At 43.0% G+C, this 14,135-nt stretch overlaps 2 protein-coding genes across 10 annotated transcripts in view; both read right to left on the bottom strand.

Moving 5' to 3' along the window:
* SYT16 (synaptotagmin 16) overlaps window positions 1-886 on the bottom strand; it is a 115,970-nt gene extending 115,084 nt beyond the window's left edge. For 8 of the 9 annotated variants that reach the window (XM_077180811.1, XM_077180810.1, XM_077180809.1 and 5 more), the window contains exon 1: window positions 686-886. The gene's annotated coding sequence lies outside the window, so the exon portion shown is untranslated. Of the gene's footprint in view, window positions 1-263; window positions 466-685 lie in introns of those variants that run through there. The other variant, XM_077180807.1, reaches the window with a different exon arrangement.
* Window positions 887-5,178: 4,292 nt separating this feature from the next.
* SNAPC1 (small nuclear RNA activating complex polypeptide 1) lies at window positions 5,179-13,981 on the bottom strand. Its single transcript, XM_054635034.2, has 10 exons — window positions 13,787-13,981; window positions 12,897-13,056; window positions 11,741-11,881; window positions 11,171-11,275; window positions 10,091-10,249; window positions 9,611-9,685; window positions 8,932-8,994; window positions 7,853-7,991; window positions 7,018-7,098; window positions 5,179-5,573 (listed from the first exon to the last, which is right to left on the bottom strand). Exons 1-10 carry the CDS (start codon window positions 13,912-13,914, stop codon window positions 5,539-5,541), a joined length of 1,086 nt encoding a protein of 361 aa, XP_054491009.2. The 5' UTR covers window positions 13,915-13,981; the 3' UTR covers window positions 5,179-5,538.
* Window positions 13,982-14,135: the final 154 nt, after the last annotated feature.

The following is a 14,135-nucleotide window of genomic DNA, read 5'->3' on the forward strand; positions in this document are numbered from 1 at the left end:
CCCTATGATTACAAGAACACCTGTTCTTCGTCATTATCTCAAAAGCCAGCTTTCCTGTTCCTTTATTCTCCCTGGAATTGGTGTCTGTGCACAGGAACCCTTTCGGCAGGAAACACACGGGCGGTACAGCCCGGCCCCGCTCGCTGTGAGACCCGCGCCGGGCAGCGGCCGAGGGGCACCGCCCGCAGCCGGCCCGGGGAGGGGACAGCGACCCCCGACCCTCCTCTGCCACCCCGCCGGGCCCCACGGCGGAGGCTCCTCACCGTCCCAGGGGCAGGGCCACTGGAGCTGGGCCCGGCTTCCCCCTCCCGGGTCCGTCAGCATCCCTCAGTGCCCCGCTTCCATCAGCATCCTGCATCCCGCAGCACCCCTCTCCCGCCAGCATCCCTCTCCCGTCAGCATCCTGCATCCCGCAGCATCCTGCATCCCGCAGCATCCCGCTTCCATCAGCATCCCGCTTCCATCAGCATCCCACATCCCGCAGGATCCCGCTTCCATCAGCATCCTCCTCCCCGCAGCATCCCCCTCCCCGCAGCATCCCACTCCCCGCAGCATCCCACTCCCACTCCCGCAGCATCCCGCATCCCGCAGCGTCGTGCTCCCATCACCATCCCGCTCCCTCTCCCATCAGCATCGCGCTCCCCGCATCCCGGGCCAGCACCGGGCACCGCCCGCCCGCACTCACCGTCCGTGGCCATGGCCGGGCCCGGCTGGGCGCGGAGCGGAGCCCGCGGGAGGCAGCGCGGAGGGTGCGCGCCGGTTCGGCCCCGCTCGGTTCATCCCCGCCCGGCGCGGGCAGCGGGGGGAGCCGGGCGCGGCCGCGGGTCCCGCGGGGCTGCGGGAGGGAGCGGCGCTGCCTCCGCCGGGGCGGCACCGGGAAACGGGGCTCTGCCACATTTCACCCCAAAATGCGGCCGGGGGGCTTGGCTGCGCCTCCCAAAATGCCGTGCCGTGGCTGTTCATGGTGCTCAGGACTGGGCTGAGCGGCTGGCAGCACGTGTGGATACAGCGGGATGGACAGTGACAACTCCGGCCCCGTGTCAGAATCACCTGCTCAGCACGGTGCACCGAGCCTGTCTCTCGGGTTTAATTGCTACCTCACCTTTCAAAACCCATTTTTTTAATAACAAAAAAGCAAGCTACTCCCCATCTCCAAGAAGCCTTAGCAGCTGAGGGTTATGTCTTCTTCTGTCCTGCCTCATTTCCCATATTTCCCAGATTTACATTGCTGTGACTAAAGAGGAAGCAGTTTGGTGTCTGTTGGCTGAAAGGTAATGTTCCTTTGATGGTTTCTCTTACAGCCAAACTGTGTCACAGCATAGAGAGTGACCCGGGGCTATGATGATGGTGAAAGGCCCAGAGGTGAAACCACACAAGAGCAGCTGAAGTCACTTGGTCTGCTCAGCTTGGAGGAGACTGAGGGGAGAGTTTATCACAGTCTACAACTTCCCCTTGAGGGCAAGAGAGGGGCAGGCACTGATTCTTCTCTGGTGCCCAGTGACAGGACCTGAGGGAATGACCTGAGGCTGTGTCAGGGGAGGTTTAGGTTGGATATCAGGAAAAGGTTTTTCCTCCAAAGGGTGCTCAGGCACTGAACAGGCTCCCCAGGGCTCTGGTCACCAAGGCTGACAGAGTTCAGCATTTGGACGAGGCTTTCAGGCACAGGGTGTGACTCCTGGGATGGCCCAGGCTGGGCCAGGAGTTGGACTTCTATTTTTTTTGTAGGTCCCATCCATCTCAGGATCTTCTACAACTCTAAGTGCTAGGAGAAACACAGAGCTCAGCACATTTTTAAATTCCTTGTAGCTGATAAATTCCAGGAGTTCCATTTCCAAACGTTGGGCTGCACATGGAGGAGGGAAATATTCCATTATCTGGCTTAATCATGTGCCCAGATTTGAGGACCAAGATGAAAATGGGCTGAGGAAGCCACTTAGCAAGCTTTGTAAAATCTAAACAGGCAACTCCAGATGCAGAATGAGCTTCAGAATGAAACATTCCAGACAAGAAGGGATAAAATACCAGTGTCATTTGAAGAAACCTGCTCTGCAGGGCTCATGGGATGAGAGAATACAAACACTCTGCATAGAGTCCAGTTACATAAGATATTTAAGTATAACACCAGAATAAACCTTGAAGTATCTTTTAGTCCTTTAGGATCAGGTCTACCTTTAGAATCCTAAAAAAAAAAAAAAAAAAAAAAATAGAAAACAAAACCAACAACAAAAAGAAAACAGACTGCTTTTGATTTTAGTCTGAAAAAGAAAGGTTTTAGAATGAATGGAACAGTCTCTCCAGCTTTGTAACTTGTCTTTATGCAGATGGTGATGAATTAATTTTTCTCTGTGCTCACTACAGTAGAGATGTGCAATTGTGAGCAACACAAATTCACTTAATAAGAGAATTTCGCAGAAAACAATCTGGCCTTATAACAAACAGCAAAATCCCTTTTACTGTAGGATTCTCCAGTTATTCTGGAGGTGATACCCACATTGACACTAAGCTGTACCCACAGAGATCTCCACTGTCACCCATGGCATTTGGAATTTTTTCACATCACTCCCATATTGCTATTTCAACTTCAGTTTGAAGGCTGCAAAAACCTCCAGGTTGAGCACAGCTGCTTACAGGAGCATTCCTGAGCTGGTATTTGAGCTTCATTTGTCCAGTCTTTTGCACTTACTTTGATTTAATTAGATCTTGTTGGTTGCTTTAATAAGAAGAATAAAAAATATATTGTATACTTTCACTTAAACAGCTTCCAGGTATTCAATAAAAGACTGGACATTGTACTCAGGGCCATGCTCTGATCAGTCAAAAGTTGGACTCGGTGATGCCAGAGGTTTTCTCCAAGATAATTGATTCTGTGATTCTGTAAACTGATGTCACCTCCTGGTGTTTTAGTTGTGTTTTGTTTTTCATCACCCACATTATCCTTGCAATCACTGAGCACTGGCTCCAGCCTCCACTAAGAGGATCTTTCACCTTTGCCAAAGAAATTGTGATTATTTTTGGATGAACAGTTGTGCATCTACCTCAGAGAAGCTGCAGCCAAAACACATTTATTCAATTTATTTCTGAAAACTGTAACAACATCCAAATACACACTGTCAGATGGCCTCACTCCTATCCACCAGCACAGCTGGAAGTTAGGCTGGCATCACAGAGATTAAATTTCCTTGCAGACTTTAACCACTGCATAGCTGAGACTACAACCAGGAGAGAATTTAGATCTCAGAAAGTCTACTACTACTACTATTACTATTTGGATTTCCAGAATTATCGTTGAAGGGTTTTTTTTAATGACAGCTGCTTGCTTCAATGAAGCATTTTAGGAAGTCCCTGTCCTGTTTTTCAAAGCCTGTAATTGCCCATCAGACTGCAGCAAGGGATTTTTTCTTTTAAAGATTACACCGCCGTTGTGAATCTCTGCTTACAGCTGCCTCTAAATTCTCAGGATTACTGTTTTGAAACATCACCATGCATATAGTCAGCAGTTCTAAGTTTATTCTTAATCATGACTTCCATTTTCCATCTATGTAATTTTATAAACAAATTACAGAACATTTGTTTTCATGATTACAATATGAAAACAATTTCTTGATAGTTGAATGCACCCACCCTTGTGCCTAGCCAAGCCTTTGCATGCTTTGTACATCATTTGCAGAGGAGTGCAGAGAGGACTCATGTCACTGAGTATCAAAAATTGTGACAAATTCCACCCCTTACTCAGTTCTTGGGAGGGCTCAAAGGTATAAGGAGAGGCAAATTAGATGGTCATGTTATGAAAAAGTGCCACTGCAGGGAACAGTATTAAATATGTTCCTTAAACATGTTACTGAGCAAAGCTAGGCTGATTAAGCTTCCCTTTGAGGCCTCATCTGTTTTGGGTTTTTTTTGTACCTGCTCATCAAAAAGTAGAAGAAATGCACAGAGGCAGGGTTTGTGCAGGTAACAGAAAAGCACAGGCATTGTCCCTGTCAGAAAACCCAAATAAAACCAAAGTGTGTAAACCTTACAGAAATGATACCTCCAAAACATTCATAGCCATAGATGAGTCCTTTTAAGACCACATTTGAGCCATCCACAGCCTTAGCCCAACCTCAGGCCAAAGAGGAAGAGTGAATGATAAACCAGAAAAAAAGAGTAGAAACTAAATGTATGTATGATTACTTTAACTGTGTTGTTACTGCTATAGGGGTTTATACTCTGTGTAGAAGTATTCTTTTTCTATAATAATTAGATCTGGGCTAATAATGACTTTTGGATTAGATTGTCAAGACTTTGGTTATTTAACTGAGTACTTCACTGTTCAGTTTACAGTACAGTAAGGTTTAGCTTTATTACAAAGTGTTTCCTCTTTTCTCATTAACAAGGTTGAGTGCAACTCTGGCACTTCATCATCAGCTTTTCCAGTGTCCAGCCTCATTTTGGCCCATTCCTCCTTGCCAACCAACACATTTAATATGGAAACCTTTGATAGTAAAACCATTTTTATCTCCATTTAAATGTTTTTTCTTCTAGGTAAGAGCACTTCAATTCATCTGGCCTTTTGACAGTCATACTACCAAACGAATTCATTCAAATTAGGTTCTTTTTGCATTCAAAATATTTCAAAATTCTAATTTATATTTCTTCTTGTAGAAAAGGATACTTAACTCCTTTGCCTTTCTTGAAAGAACAGCTGTGATCAACTGGAGAAATTCCAAGGAGAGTAACTCCACATTCCTCTTTAAACTGTTGTGGTCAGATGGGGATATTTAAGGCTACAGCCTTCCAAGGTTGAGTGACACAAATTCTACTGGTTTTAGTGTTTAGAGACATTCCAGGTGATGATTCTCAGTCCATTTGCTTCTTCTGCTGCACTGTTGCCAAGCAAATATTTCCCCATGCTGTGCTTGTTCTCGGTGCTGAGATCCATGTTTATTTCTGCACTCACTTCTTTCACTCCCCTCCAATTTATAAAGATCATTTTGAATTCCAGTCCTGCCCTTGTACAGTTTAGGGTTATCTGCAGAATTAATGAACACCCTTTACCTCCTTCCATTTTAATACACAGTCACTCCAGATCTCCTGGAGACAGGGCACAACAAAAAGCTTATCAGCAAGTTCATTTCCACATGTGTGGCATCAAACCATGACAAGCAGTGAAGTTTACACACCATAAAATGGAGCAAGTCAAGCGTGAAAAATAATTTATTGCACTAATTTTCAACAGTCAATAACCCTTATGTTCAGAGATAAAGGATTATAGACATGTCTTACATGGGTAAATATTCTCTGAGCCTTCTCTTTCCAGCTCAGTCAGGACACAGCAACTTCAGTCTCCCACAAAAAGCGTTCACCAGGTGAATAAAGGCTCCACAAGACAGCTGAAGTATCCCAGTCACTACCAGCATCCCTTCCAGCATCATCTGTGCTTCTGGTCCCAGACACTTCTTTTATGTTCAAAGGTATCCACAACAAGCACTTGGTATTACCTCTGACATTTTCATTTTGTCATTAAAATTAACATTAGTGCTTCTCCAGCTGGATCCTCTAACGTCGTTTTCTCCTCTTGGGGAGAGATACTTCTGAAAGAAAATAAAGAGAAAGGGTTTTTTAAAAGCTTTTAAATCCATCTTCCCACATGGGAGTTGTTCAAGCAGAATGAATTCTATCCAGCACAGGAGATTAACTAGATAAGCTCTTAAGATCCCCTCCCAGTCCCTCTCCACATGATTTTCAAATATGAAAAAAAATCTTTCTGGATTCTAGAGCACACTGTCATTCAAATTATCAACTGAAATTCCATTGATGAATATTGTACTTCAAAACTTATTTCATCTTAAAAGCTTTCTGCTCCTCACCAACACCTTTCAGATTTTGCTGTGAATTTGACAAATGGAAAACTCACAAAATATCTGAAGAGAATGCTTATGAGTATTTTTTATGCTTCAGAATTTACTGGAAAATTCTGAGAAATGGGAGAATATTCCTAATTTAGAAAGAAACTTTTTATCCACCACAAGTGAACAAGTGAAGGGAAAGTAAACAAAGAACAATATTAAATGCTCCATGGCACCTTCAATCTGACCATTTAAAACTGAATGAATTCCCACTGTCTACAAATAAAAGTGACCAGAGAATGTAATCTCATTTCAGTACTGTGGGATGTTCCTTTGCTTCTAAAAACAGCAAATATAAATATACAATGTCACTAAAAATGTATTTTAATATATTTAAATGTATTAGATTATATTAAATATCCCTTGTACTACATATCCTTCCATTACATAGAATTTTGGATAGTAATTTACTACAGAAGGTTTTTTATACTGTGCCATGTTCTCAAGCAGCTGAGAGCAGACCCTGAAGCTTCTGAGTTGCAGAGCAGCTCAGTATCATCCAACACTGATGCTTCTGCAGAGCAACTCCACTGTCAGCTTTGAGCATTCTGCTTTACTACTGCTTCCCAATTCAAATCACATTATTTCCAGTAACCTGAGTGACAGCAAAGCCATTCACTCCCCTGCTGCAGTTCCCAGAGTCCTCCCCTGACAATGTCAGATAACTTCCAGCACAGCAGAGGATGTGCTGGAGCTCAATCCATGAAACACTGCCCAGCTCAAAGTAAGGCTAGAGAGGAACCTTTTCTCCCCTCAGCAAAGGTGAGGGCAGCAAGGGCTCTTCTCTCCAAAGTTCACAGAGTTACCAGAACACTTCTGTAAGTGGGTGACTGACCAAAAAAATCACTTTTCTCTACACCATGGAACTCCTCAAGACAAACTTGTATTACAGAAGAATGAGCCTCCTTTAAACTGGACCAGTTTTAACTTTCAACACATTATGATGAAATCTACGCAGAAAAAATTTACTCTGGGGACTTTGTGGTGGCACTTCAAGGTTTCAATTTTCATGCAACAATTTGCAGGCTAAAACCAAACCTGGCTTTTGCAAGGCAGCAAGACATGATCCAAATATTAAAGGGATATTAAAAAACAAGTTACTAGTTTGCTGGAATTGCAATCATTGTACCTCCTTCCTCTGAGTCCTCTTCTATGATTACTGGCATCCCAATATGCGGAGTTACAGTTTCCTCTGCCACTTGCATTTCACCTGCACACAGATTTTAAGGAAAAACTGTCAGCTTTTTTTTGCTTCTGCATCCCTCATCCAGCAGTTAAAACATTGTTCACTGCTGCTCTCCTAAGATGCTGTCAAATGGTGCAGACAAACCTACTTTTCACAGTACCTTCCATATGGCTCACTAAGAAACCTTCAATAACAAGTAATTAACACTATCAATTTAAAGCAAATTAATCACCAACTCAGTTCAATAACTCACAATGCCCTTACTGGTCCAAAACACTTCATCTACTCTTTTAAAGTCAAGCAAAGGCAACACTGCCTAATGCTCATCTCTGAAGAGGGATTCATTTCCTCACTAACTTTTTTTCCCTAGCAGAGGCTAAGCAAGTCTGAAAACTGAGTTTGGAACTTTGAAATTAAATTCCCATCTTCAAAATAAAAACAATTCAAAGAGTCAGGAAAACTCAAAGAGTCGGGAAAACTCAAAGAGTCGGGAAAACTCAAAGAGTCGGGAAAACTCAAAGAGTCGGGAAAACTCAAAGAGTCGGGAAAACTCAAAACCATTTTGCTGTTTAGTTTCATTTAACCTGTAACAAATAAGGAGTAAAGAAAAGATTTAGACAGCAGAGCAACTTCTATCAGCTGAAGAGTTGGATATCAGAAAGAGAATTTCCTCAGGAAAAGTAATTTCTCAGTGATAACAGCAAAATTTAACCCAGCTAGCAAAGCAATGAATAAATTTTGCAAGCTCCCCAGGTTCATGGATTCAATAGAGAAGTACCTCTAACTTCTGAAGAACTTCTCCTTGCTGGCTGTGGTGTCCTGCTGGCTTTTTTACTTCGACCTGGAGACTTCCCACAACTGGGCCCTGATTCAGAGGATTCCAACTGCACTTGCCGATGTCTCCTGGACCTGGAAACCTGAATGACACAAAGAAAGCTGAACTTGAACAGCCAGATCTTGCTGTGGGTCACTGGACAAACCAGCAGGGACCAAAGCATCAACTTGATGTCAGGGTGGAAAAGGGATAGAAGGGGAAAGAGATAGAGGGGAACTAGTGAGGACCCTCACTAGTTGCTGTTCTTCAGTTTTAACAGGACAATGCCCTTCTATGATTTAATGGGTGCATAAATTAAAATGCAAATCATGAAACATTCATTCATTCCCAATCCATTCTCTGTTACTACCAAGCCATGCCATGCTGCATCCCCCTACACAAAAGAAACACTTCCAAAATCTGCTGCTCTGTAAAGCCTCCTGACCATCATACTTTGCTTAAGTGCCTAGAAAACATCACTGCACATTCACAAGTCTGGACTGTTTGAAAATCCAGAGCTGTGTTTCATTCAATGACACATTTTTCGATATGAGATTTTAATAAATAGAGAAAGGTGAGAAGTTTCTCATAGGACTTCTAAGAAAAAGACAAACCAACAATACTCTTTTAAGGGAGAAGCTACTGAAATGATGTTTTCAAGAACTTGCAATTGACTTTAAACTCCCAAGTCCCATTTTCACAGGCATGTTCCAAGATTCCAATATCTAAGATATAAAGAATCTGACCAATTAAACTCTCATGTATTTTCATTCTTAAAATTCCAAACAGAGAGTAGATATTAAAAGATACCCTGTAAAGGAAAATCCCCCAAGCACAGGCCTTATCTGCACTGTTCCATAAATCTAACAAGAATAAGAGCTTTGGGTTTCCCTATTGTGTTAGGAAAACTAAATAATTCAAAAACTGAATTACAGAGTGCAGTTTTAACTCATTCCTTTTTGACCCAACATTTACATTAAACTGGTACTTAAAACTGTTCTTGAAAAATAAAGACATTTCCCATTATCAATTTTCATACTGACCTCAACAACTGCAGAATAAGACTTGTATTTGATTCTTGCCAGGGCATTTGCTCTTTCAGAACCCTGTAAAGAAACAAGAGTCCAGTCAGAAAATATTCTTATTCTATTCTAGCAGTACTGAAATATTGCATCAGGCAACCACTTGAGCAATAGCTCACTACAGCTGTAACTCTATCATTAGTTCTACAGAATTTCCATGCCACCAAAATGGTACTTCAAGGAAAAAAAAATCATTAAAAAGACAGAGCATAATTTTGGTTGCTTTCACTGTAAGAAAGCCCAGGAGGAGAAAATTCAAATTTGAAACTTAACATCTTACCCAAATTCAAAGCAGATATGTACAACATAAGACAATTTTATAGCATAAAAAAATGAATATTGCCTTAAGCTGAAACTCCAGGAGGAAGTGTAAAGGAGTTTGGCCAAGAAAACCCAGCTCTTTTCCCTCCTCACCTGAGAGAGACTTTTCATGGTGATCATCTAAGCAGTCACAGCAGTGAATGCTCACAGCTCAAAAGAAAACAATGAGAGTTAAAAACAAAACCAAGCAACCAGCACCACCAGCTGTCCTTGGACTTTATTCTGACACTATCAAACTTTGATGTGCACTGCTTAGCATGAGATATGAAGTCAAAAAATGAACAGATCTGGCCTGTGCAACGCAGCAAAGTTTCTTTACCTCTGATTTTAGCAAAGTCTCCTCTTTCTTTTTGTCTTCTGCTTCAGGAACTACTTTAGCATTTCGGAGTAATTTCTGTGGGGAAGAAGAGTGTTTTTCTTTAAACATCTGTGATAAACAACACAGCTAAAATCCAAGAAGTGTAAAAAACAAGACAAGTATTTACACATGTGCCCATTTTCTACATCTCCCTTACACTGTGGCCTTTCTTTGATCCAGGAATGTGTTACAGAGGTATTTAATGAGGTCAGACCTTCAGGGCTTCCCTCTCAGCAGTCACTTGTGGTATCCCAGAGGCAAGACAAGCCACAAGTCCTTTCTTCCATACCACATCCCTGCCTCAGGTTTCACACACTGAAAGCCTTCAGTGTCATAGTTCCTTCTCCTTCAGTCTGAGATGTAATCACACCAAGAAATCCAGCTCTTCCATCTTCACCCAACCTGCTAAGGCCCCACAGCACAGTGGTTGGTAGTACCTACCATTCTGTTCTGCTGCCATTCCTGATGTTCCAAGGTTATGTCTTTGAGATTAACCACAAAGTCATCTTTTATCAAGCTCAGGGCCTTGTCTGGCTGGGATTTGTCAGCTGAAATGACACACTTCATTTTCTGGTAGTGGTCGTGAATATTCATCAGTTCCTGAAATTAATTTTTTAAAAAAGTGTCTTTCAGGAAAAAATAAAAAAGATTCCAGCAGTAAAGCAATATTGGTCCTCAATGTACAAACCCAGGGTTATAGAAACCATTTTAAGGAGACCATTGGACCAGGAGGAATGTTAGAAACTGATTGTGGTTAGATTATTTGAGTTTTAGAGCCAAGGAATCCTGCTAACCAGAACTGACACACTAAATAAGCTAAAGAAGAAAGAGTATGTTATATTATGTTAACTAAGAAGGTGACTCAGGACCACTGTGATTCTGATACTGTGGTGCATTTTCATCTCTTTGGAGGAAATATTTTACTTCACGGATTTCTGTACCACTGCAGTCAACCTTACTGATACACATTTGAATGAAAAAGCTGTAAAAAAAGTTCTACCACTGAGTGATATAAGAACCTTTACCTGCTTTATATAAGAACTTTTACCTCATTGCTCAGGTTTTTATCAAATGCATCATATAATAAAAATCAAAAACATTTTCATATAATAAAAACCCCAATGTTTGAAAGGAGAAATAAAGGTGGGAGAAGAAGTATTGCAGATAAGTAAATTCATATTATCACAAGTATCAATCTCCAGCTGCAACCTGCAGATATATCAAAACAAACATGCTTCCCCCCTTTTCCATTTTTCTCTAAGTGACAATTAACCATTTACACCCTTTTACATCCTACTGAGGCAAAACCACAGAACATTAAAGCATATTTCAGTATTGAAAAAGGTACCACAATTCTTCCAAACTAAATGCCACAATTCTGAGTGTCTGGTAAAATTACCTGAGTCTGCATTCCACAAAAGGACAAGACTGCTGATTAGAGAAGTTACAGCTCTTGGACAGCAGAGAAATTAAAACAAAGCAAACCCCATTGATTAATCTGTATTTTAAAGGTTACTGTACCTCCAATACATCATTAGTGATGAGGCTGTTTACTCTATTGCTTGGGTCCTTAAATTCTTCTTTAAAATAATTTTTCTCAATCTTCTTCTTAGTTCTGTAGGTCAGCTAAAACAAGAGGAAATGTTTGTAACATAAAAGAAAATTTTAAAAGACACCTCATCTTAAGAATTCCTACTGCATATCCATCAATGAGGAGATGGAAGATACTGAAAGGCATAAAACCACATAAAACAACAGCTTTGCTATCACATGCTCAGAGGCAGCACTTTTCACAAATTATTGTCTAGTTAAGAATTTAATCAATTAGCATTGACTAATTGACTAATTTCCCCAACTGGTAAGACATCTCAAATCCATTAGGAACATCAGAGACTGAAAAACTAAACTATTTTCAGGTGAGAAGCATTCAAACATCCTCTAAGCTCTTCATCACCTACCTCTGTAAAGCCACAAATATTGCATTTTAACTGGCCTCAAGGCTGAGCTGACCATGAGTGCTGTTGAACTGTCAGGCATTGAAAGATGAGGGTATTTTGTTTAAAAATGTAAGTCATCAATGTAGTAACTCACTAGCTTTGGCATTGCTGTGAAATGGAAGGCTCTGGCAAGTCGCAGTCTCCTGAAGATATAGACTGCATCATAGTGCTGGGCATCAAGCAGATCCAGCTGAAATTTCTGGATTTCAGGCCAATGCTTGAGTGCAATTCTGATCTGCAACACAAGAGTTACATAGTGTTAAACCAAGATTTCAACCATAAAATTAACTGAGCTGACTACTGTGGTCTACAGTCTACTGTGATCTGAGTGCAGACAACACCTGCATGTCCAGAGCTGCAGAAAGGATCCCACTATAACATCTGTTACTGCTATCATAATTTTATGCTCCTAAGATCATTATTATGTCACTTTCTTTGACTGTGACATGGAACACAAGTTCTTTCTGACATTTGAAAACATTCATTCTTCACATTCTGAAGTGTGTTTAAAACAGTCTGCACCTGGGACATTCCCCTTCACTAGTGATTAGGAAACAATACTCATACCAGGTTGTGCTGCCACTGAAATGCTCATAAATGTTCTCTTTCCCTTATTTCTTCCTTTCTCCACTCTGCCCACTTCACTTGCTCTCTGCTTAACTTTCTGGATAAGTCCTGTCCCCCCTTACAGCTGTATCCAGCAGTGGCTTTAAAATTGCCTAAATTCATCTTCATAAAAAGTTACTGATTCCTCTGAGGTCAAAATATGAGCCATCCTGGCATCACTGCAGACTACTCCAAATTCAGTTATTTGAAGAGTTTGGACTCAATTTTGCACTTGCACCCAACATATATCACAAAGTTCCTAAGCAAGCCACTTCTCCTTGCACTGAGTTTGTAATTCCTTCAGATATTGCTCTCCTACCCTAAAAGCAGCAAGGAGGGTGTCATTCATGCTCTCAACCTATTTATGAATTCCTTTTCTAGTTAACAGGAAGTGGAAATAATCCAGTCTCCATTCTGTTGGAATTCTGAAGAGTAACTCAGGCTGTAATGGGGTTCACCCTGCAGCTGATGAACACATTCTCTGTCCCTGCATTTTCCAGTAGCTTCCAATCTGGCTTTAAGTATTTTTATTTTGAGAAAGCGAGAGGAAATGCCCTAACCATTTATGATGACAAAGCAGAGAGCAGTGTACCACATATCTTATGCTTAGTATCTCCTCAGAATAAAACTTCAGGAACAATTACCTTTTGTTTTGGCTGACAAAGCTGGGCATTATAGAGCCCATACAGAAGGTACAGAGCACCAACTCGGATCTGGAAGGAGTAGGGGGGAAAGAAGTACTGCTGGGCCACATCTAGAGTCTTCTTTGTGATCTTATTCCTCTCCAAAGCTCTCATTCTACCACTAAAGCAAATAAACAAAAAAAAAAAAAAAAAAAAAGCAGCATGTTAAAACAGGTAAATATAAAACTGCAGGCTTTAGGAAAATTCATAAAATTCATAATGTAGAAACAAGCTTTAGATGTTTTAAAAATAGAGAATCACTGAATGTCCTCAGCTACAAGGGACCCACAAGGATCACTGAGTCCAGCTACTGGCCCTGCAGACGACCCCAAAAATCACAACTGGCAGAGTTCAAGAAGAGTCTGGACAAGATTCTCAGCACAGGCTACGACCCTTGGGGTGACCTGTGCAGGGCACGGATCCATGATCCGTGTGGGCTCCTTCCAACTCAGGATATTCTATGGTTCAGTCAAACATGCACGCCCAGCGATCACACTTTTAAATCTCCCGAGGATTGCACCAAGCTCCCCGTGGAGCCAGCGCTCAAACCACACACATTCCTAATGCACGAAATACCCTGAATTTAAAACTCTCTTCCATCATTACAGAGTGACCGATGCTCCACTTTCTTTAGAGGCCAGCCAGGCAACCCTCTCCCCGAGCCAGGACTGAGGGGGCACACGGCTCACCCACACCTCCTTAAAGGCTGGACTACCCCGGGGGGGAACAGCACCGGGGGCTGCGGGGCTGGTGAGGGGCAGGATAGGGAGAAGGCGAGGGGCAGGCGCGGCTCGGCCTGAGGGGCGGCCGGGAGCCATCTCCGCCATCCCCTCCCTCCCTCACTCACTCACTAGAAGATGGTGTGGAAGCGGCGCTCCCTCCACAGCTCGGCGAAGCGCTCGAAGCGGACGGTGTCTGCCTGCTGGAAGGCTCCGAGCAGCTCCTCGCAGTCCTCCTTCAGCCCCGGCACGGCGCTCATCGCGCCGGCTCCGCGCTCACCCCGCGGCCGCTCCGCGCATGCGCTCCCGCACCACAGCAGCGGCGCGGCGCCTGCGCACGGCCCGTGTCGGGCGGGCCCGGGAGGAGCTGCCCGGGCTGTCCGTGAGGGAGCGGGGCTGTCCCATCCCCGGTACCGGGAGGAGCCGCCCGGGCTGCCTGTGAGGGAGCAGAGCTGTCCCGACCCGCTGCGCTCCCGCCGCG

This window comes from Agelaius phoeniceus, chromosome 6 (genome assembly GCF_051311805.1).
Source record: "Agelaius phoeniceus isolate bAgePho1 chromosome 6, bAgePho1.hap1, whole genome shotgun sequence".
Classification (NCBI taxonomy): Eukaryota; Metazoa; Chordata; class Aves; order Passeriformes; family Icteridae; genus Agelaius; species Agelaius phoeniceus.

Excerpts from the sequence above, each read along its gene's own strand:
- SNAPC1 (XM_054635034.2), bottom strand. The coding sequence starts at position 13,914 with ATGAGCGCCGTGCCGGGGCTGAAGGAGGACTGCGAGGAGCTGCTCGGA. Across the intron at positions 11,276-11,740 it reads TCACAGCAATGCCAAAGCTA|CTGACCTACAGAACTAAGAA; the intron begins GTGAGTTACTAC and ends CTCTTGTTTTAG. Across the intron at positions 10,250-11,170 it reads TCACTAATGATGTATTGGAG|GAACTGATGAATATTCACGA; the intron begins GTACAGTAACCT and ends AATTAATTTCAG.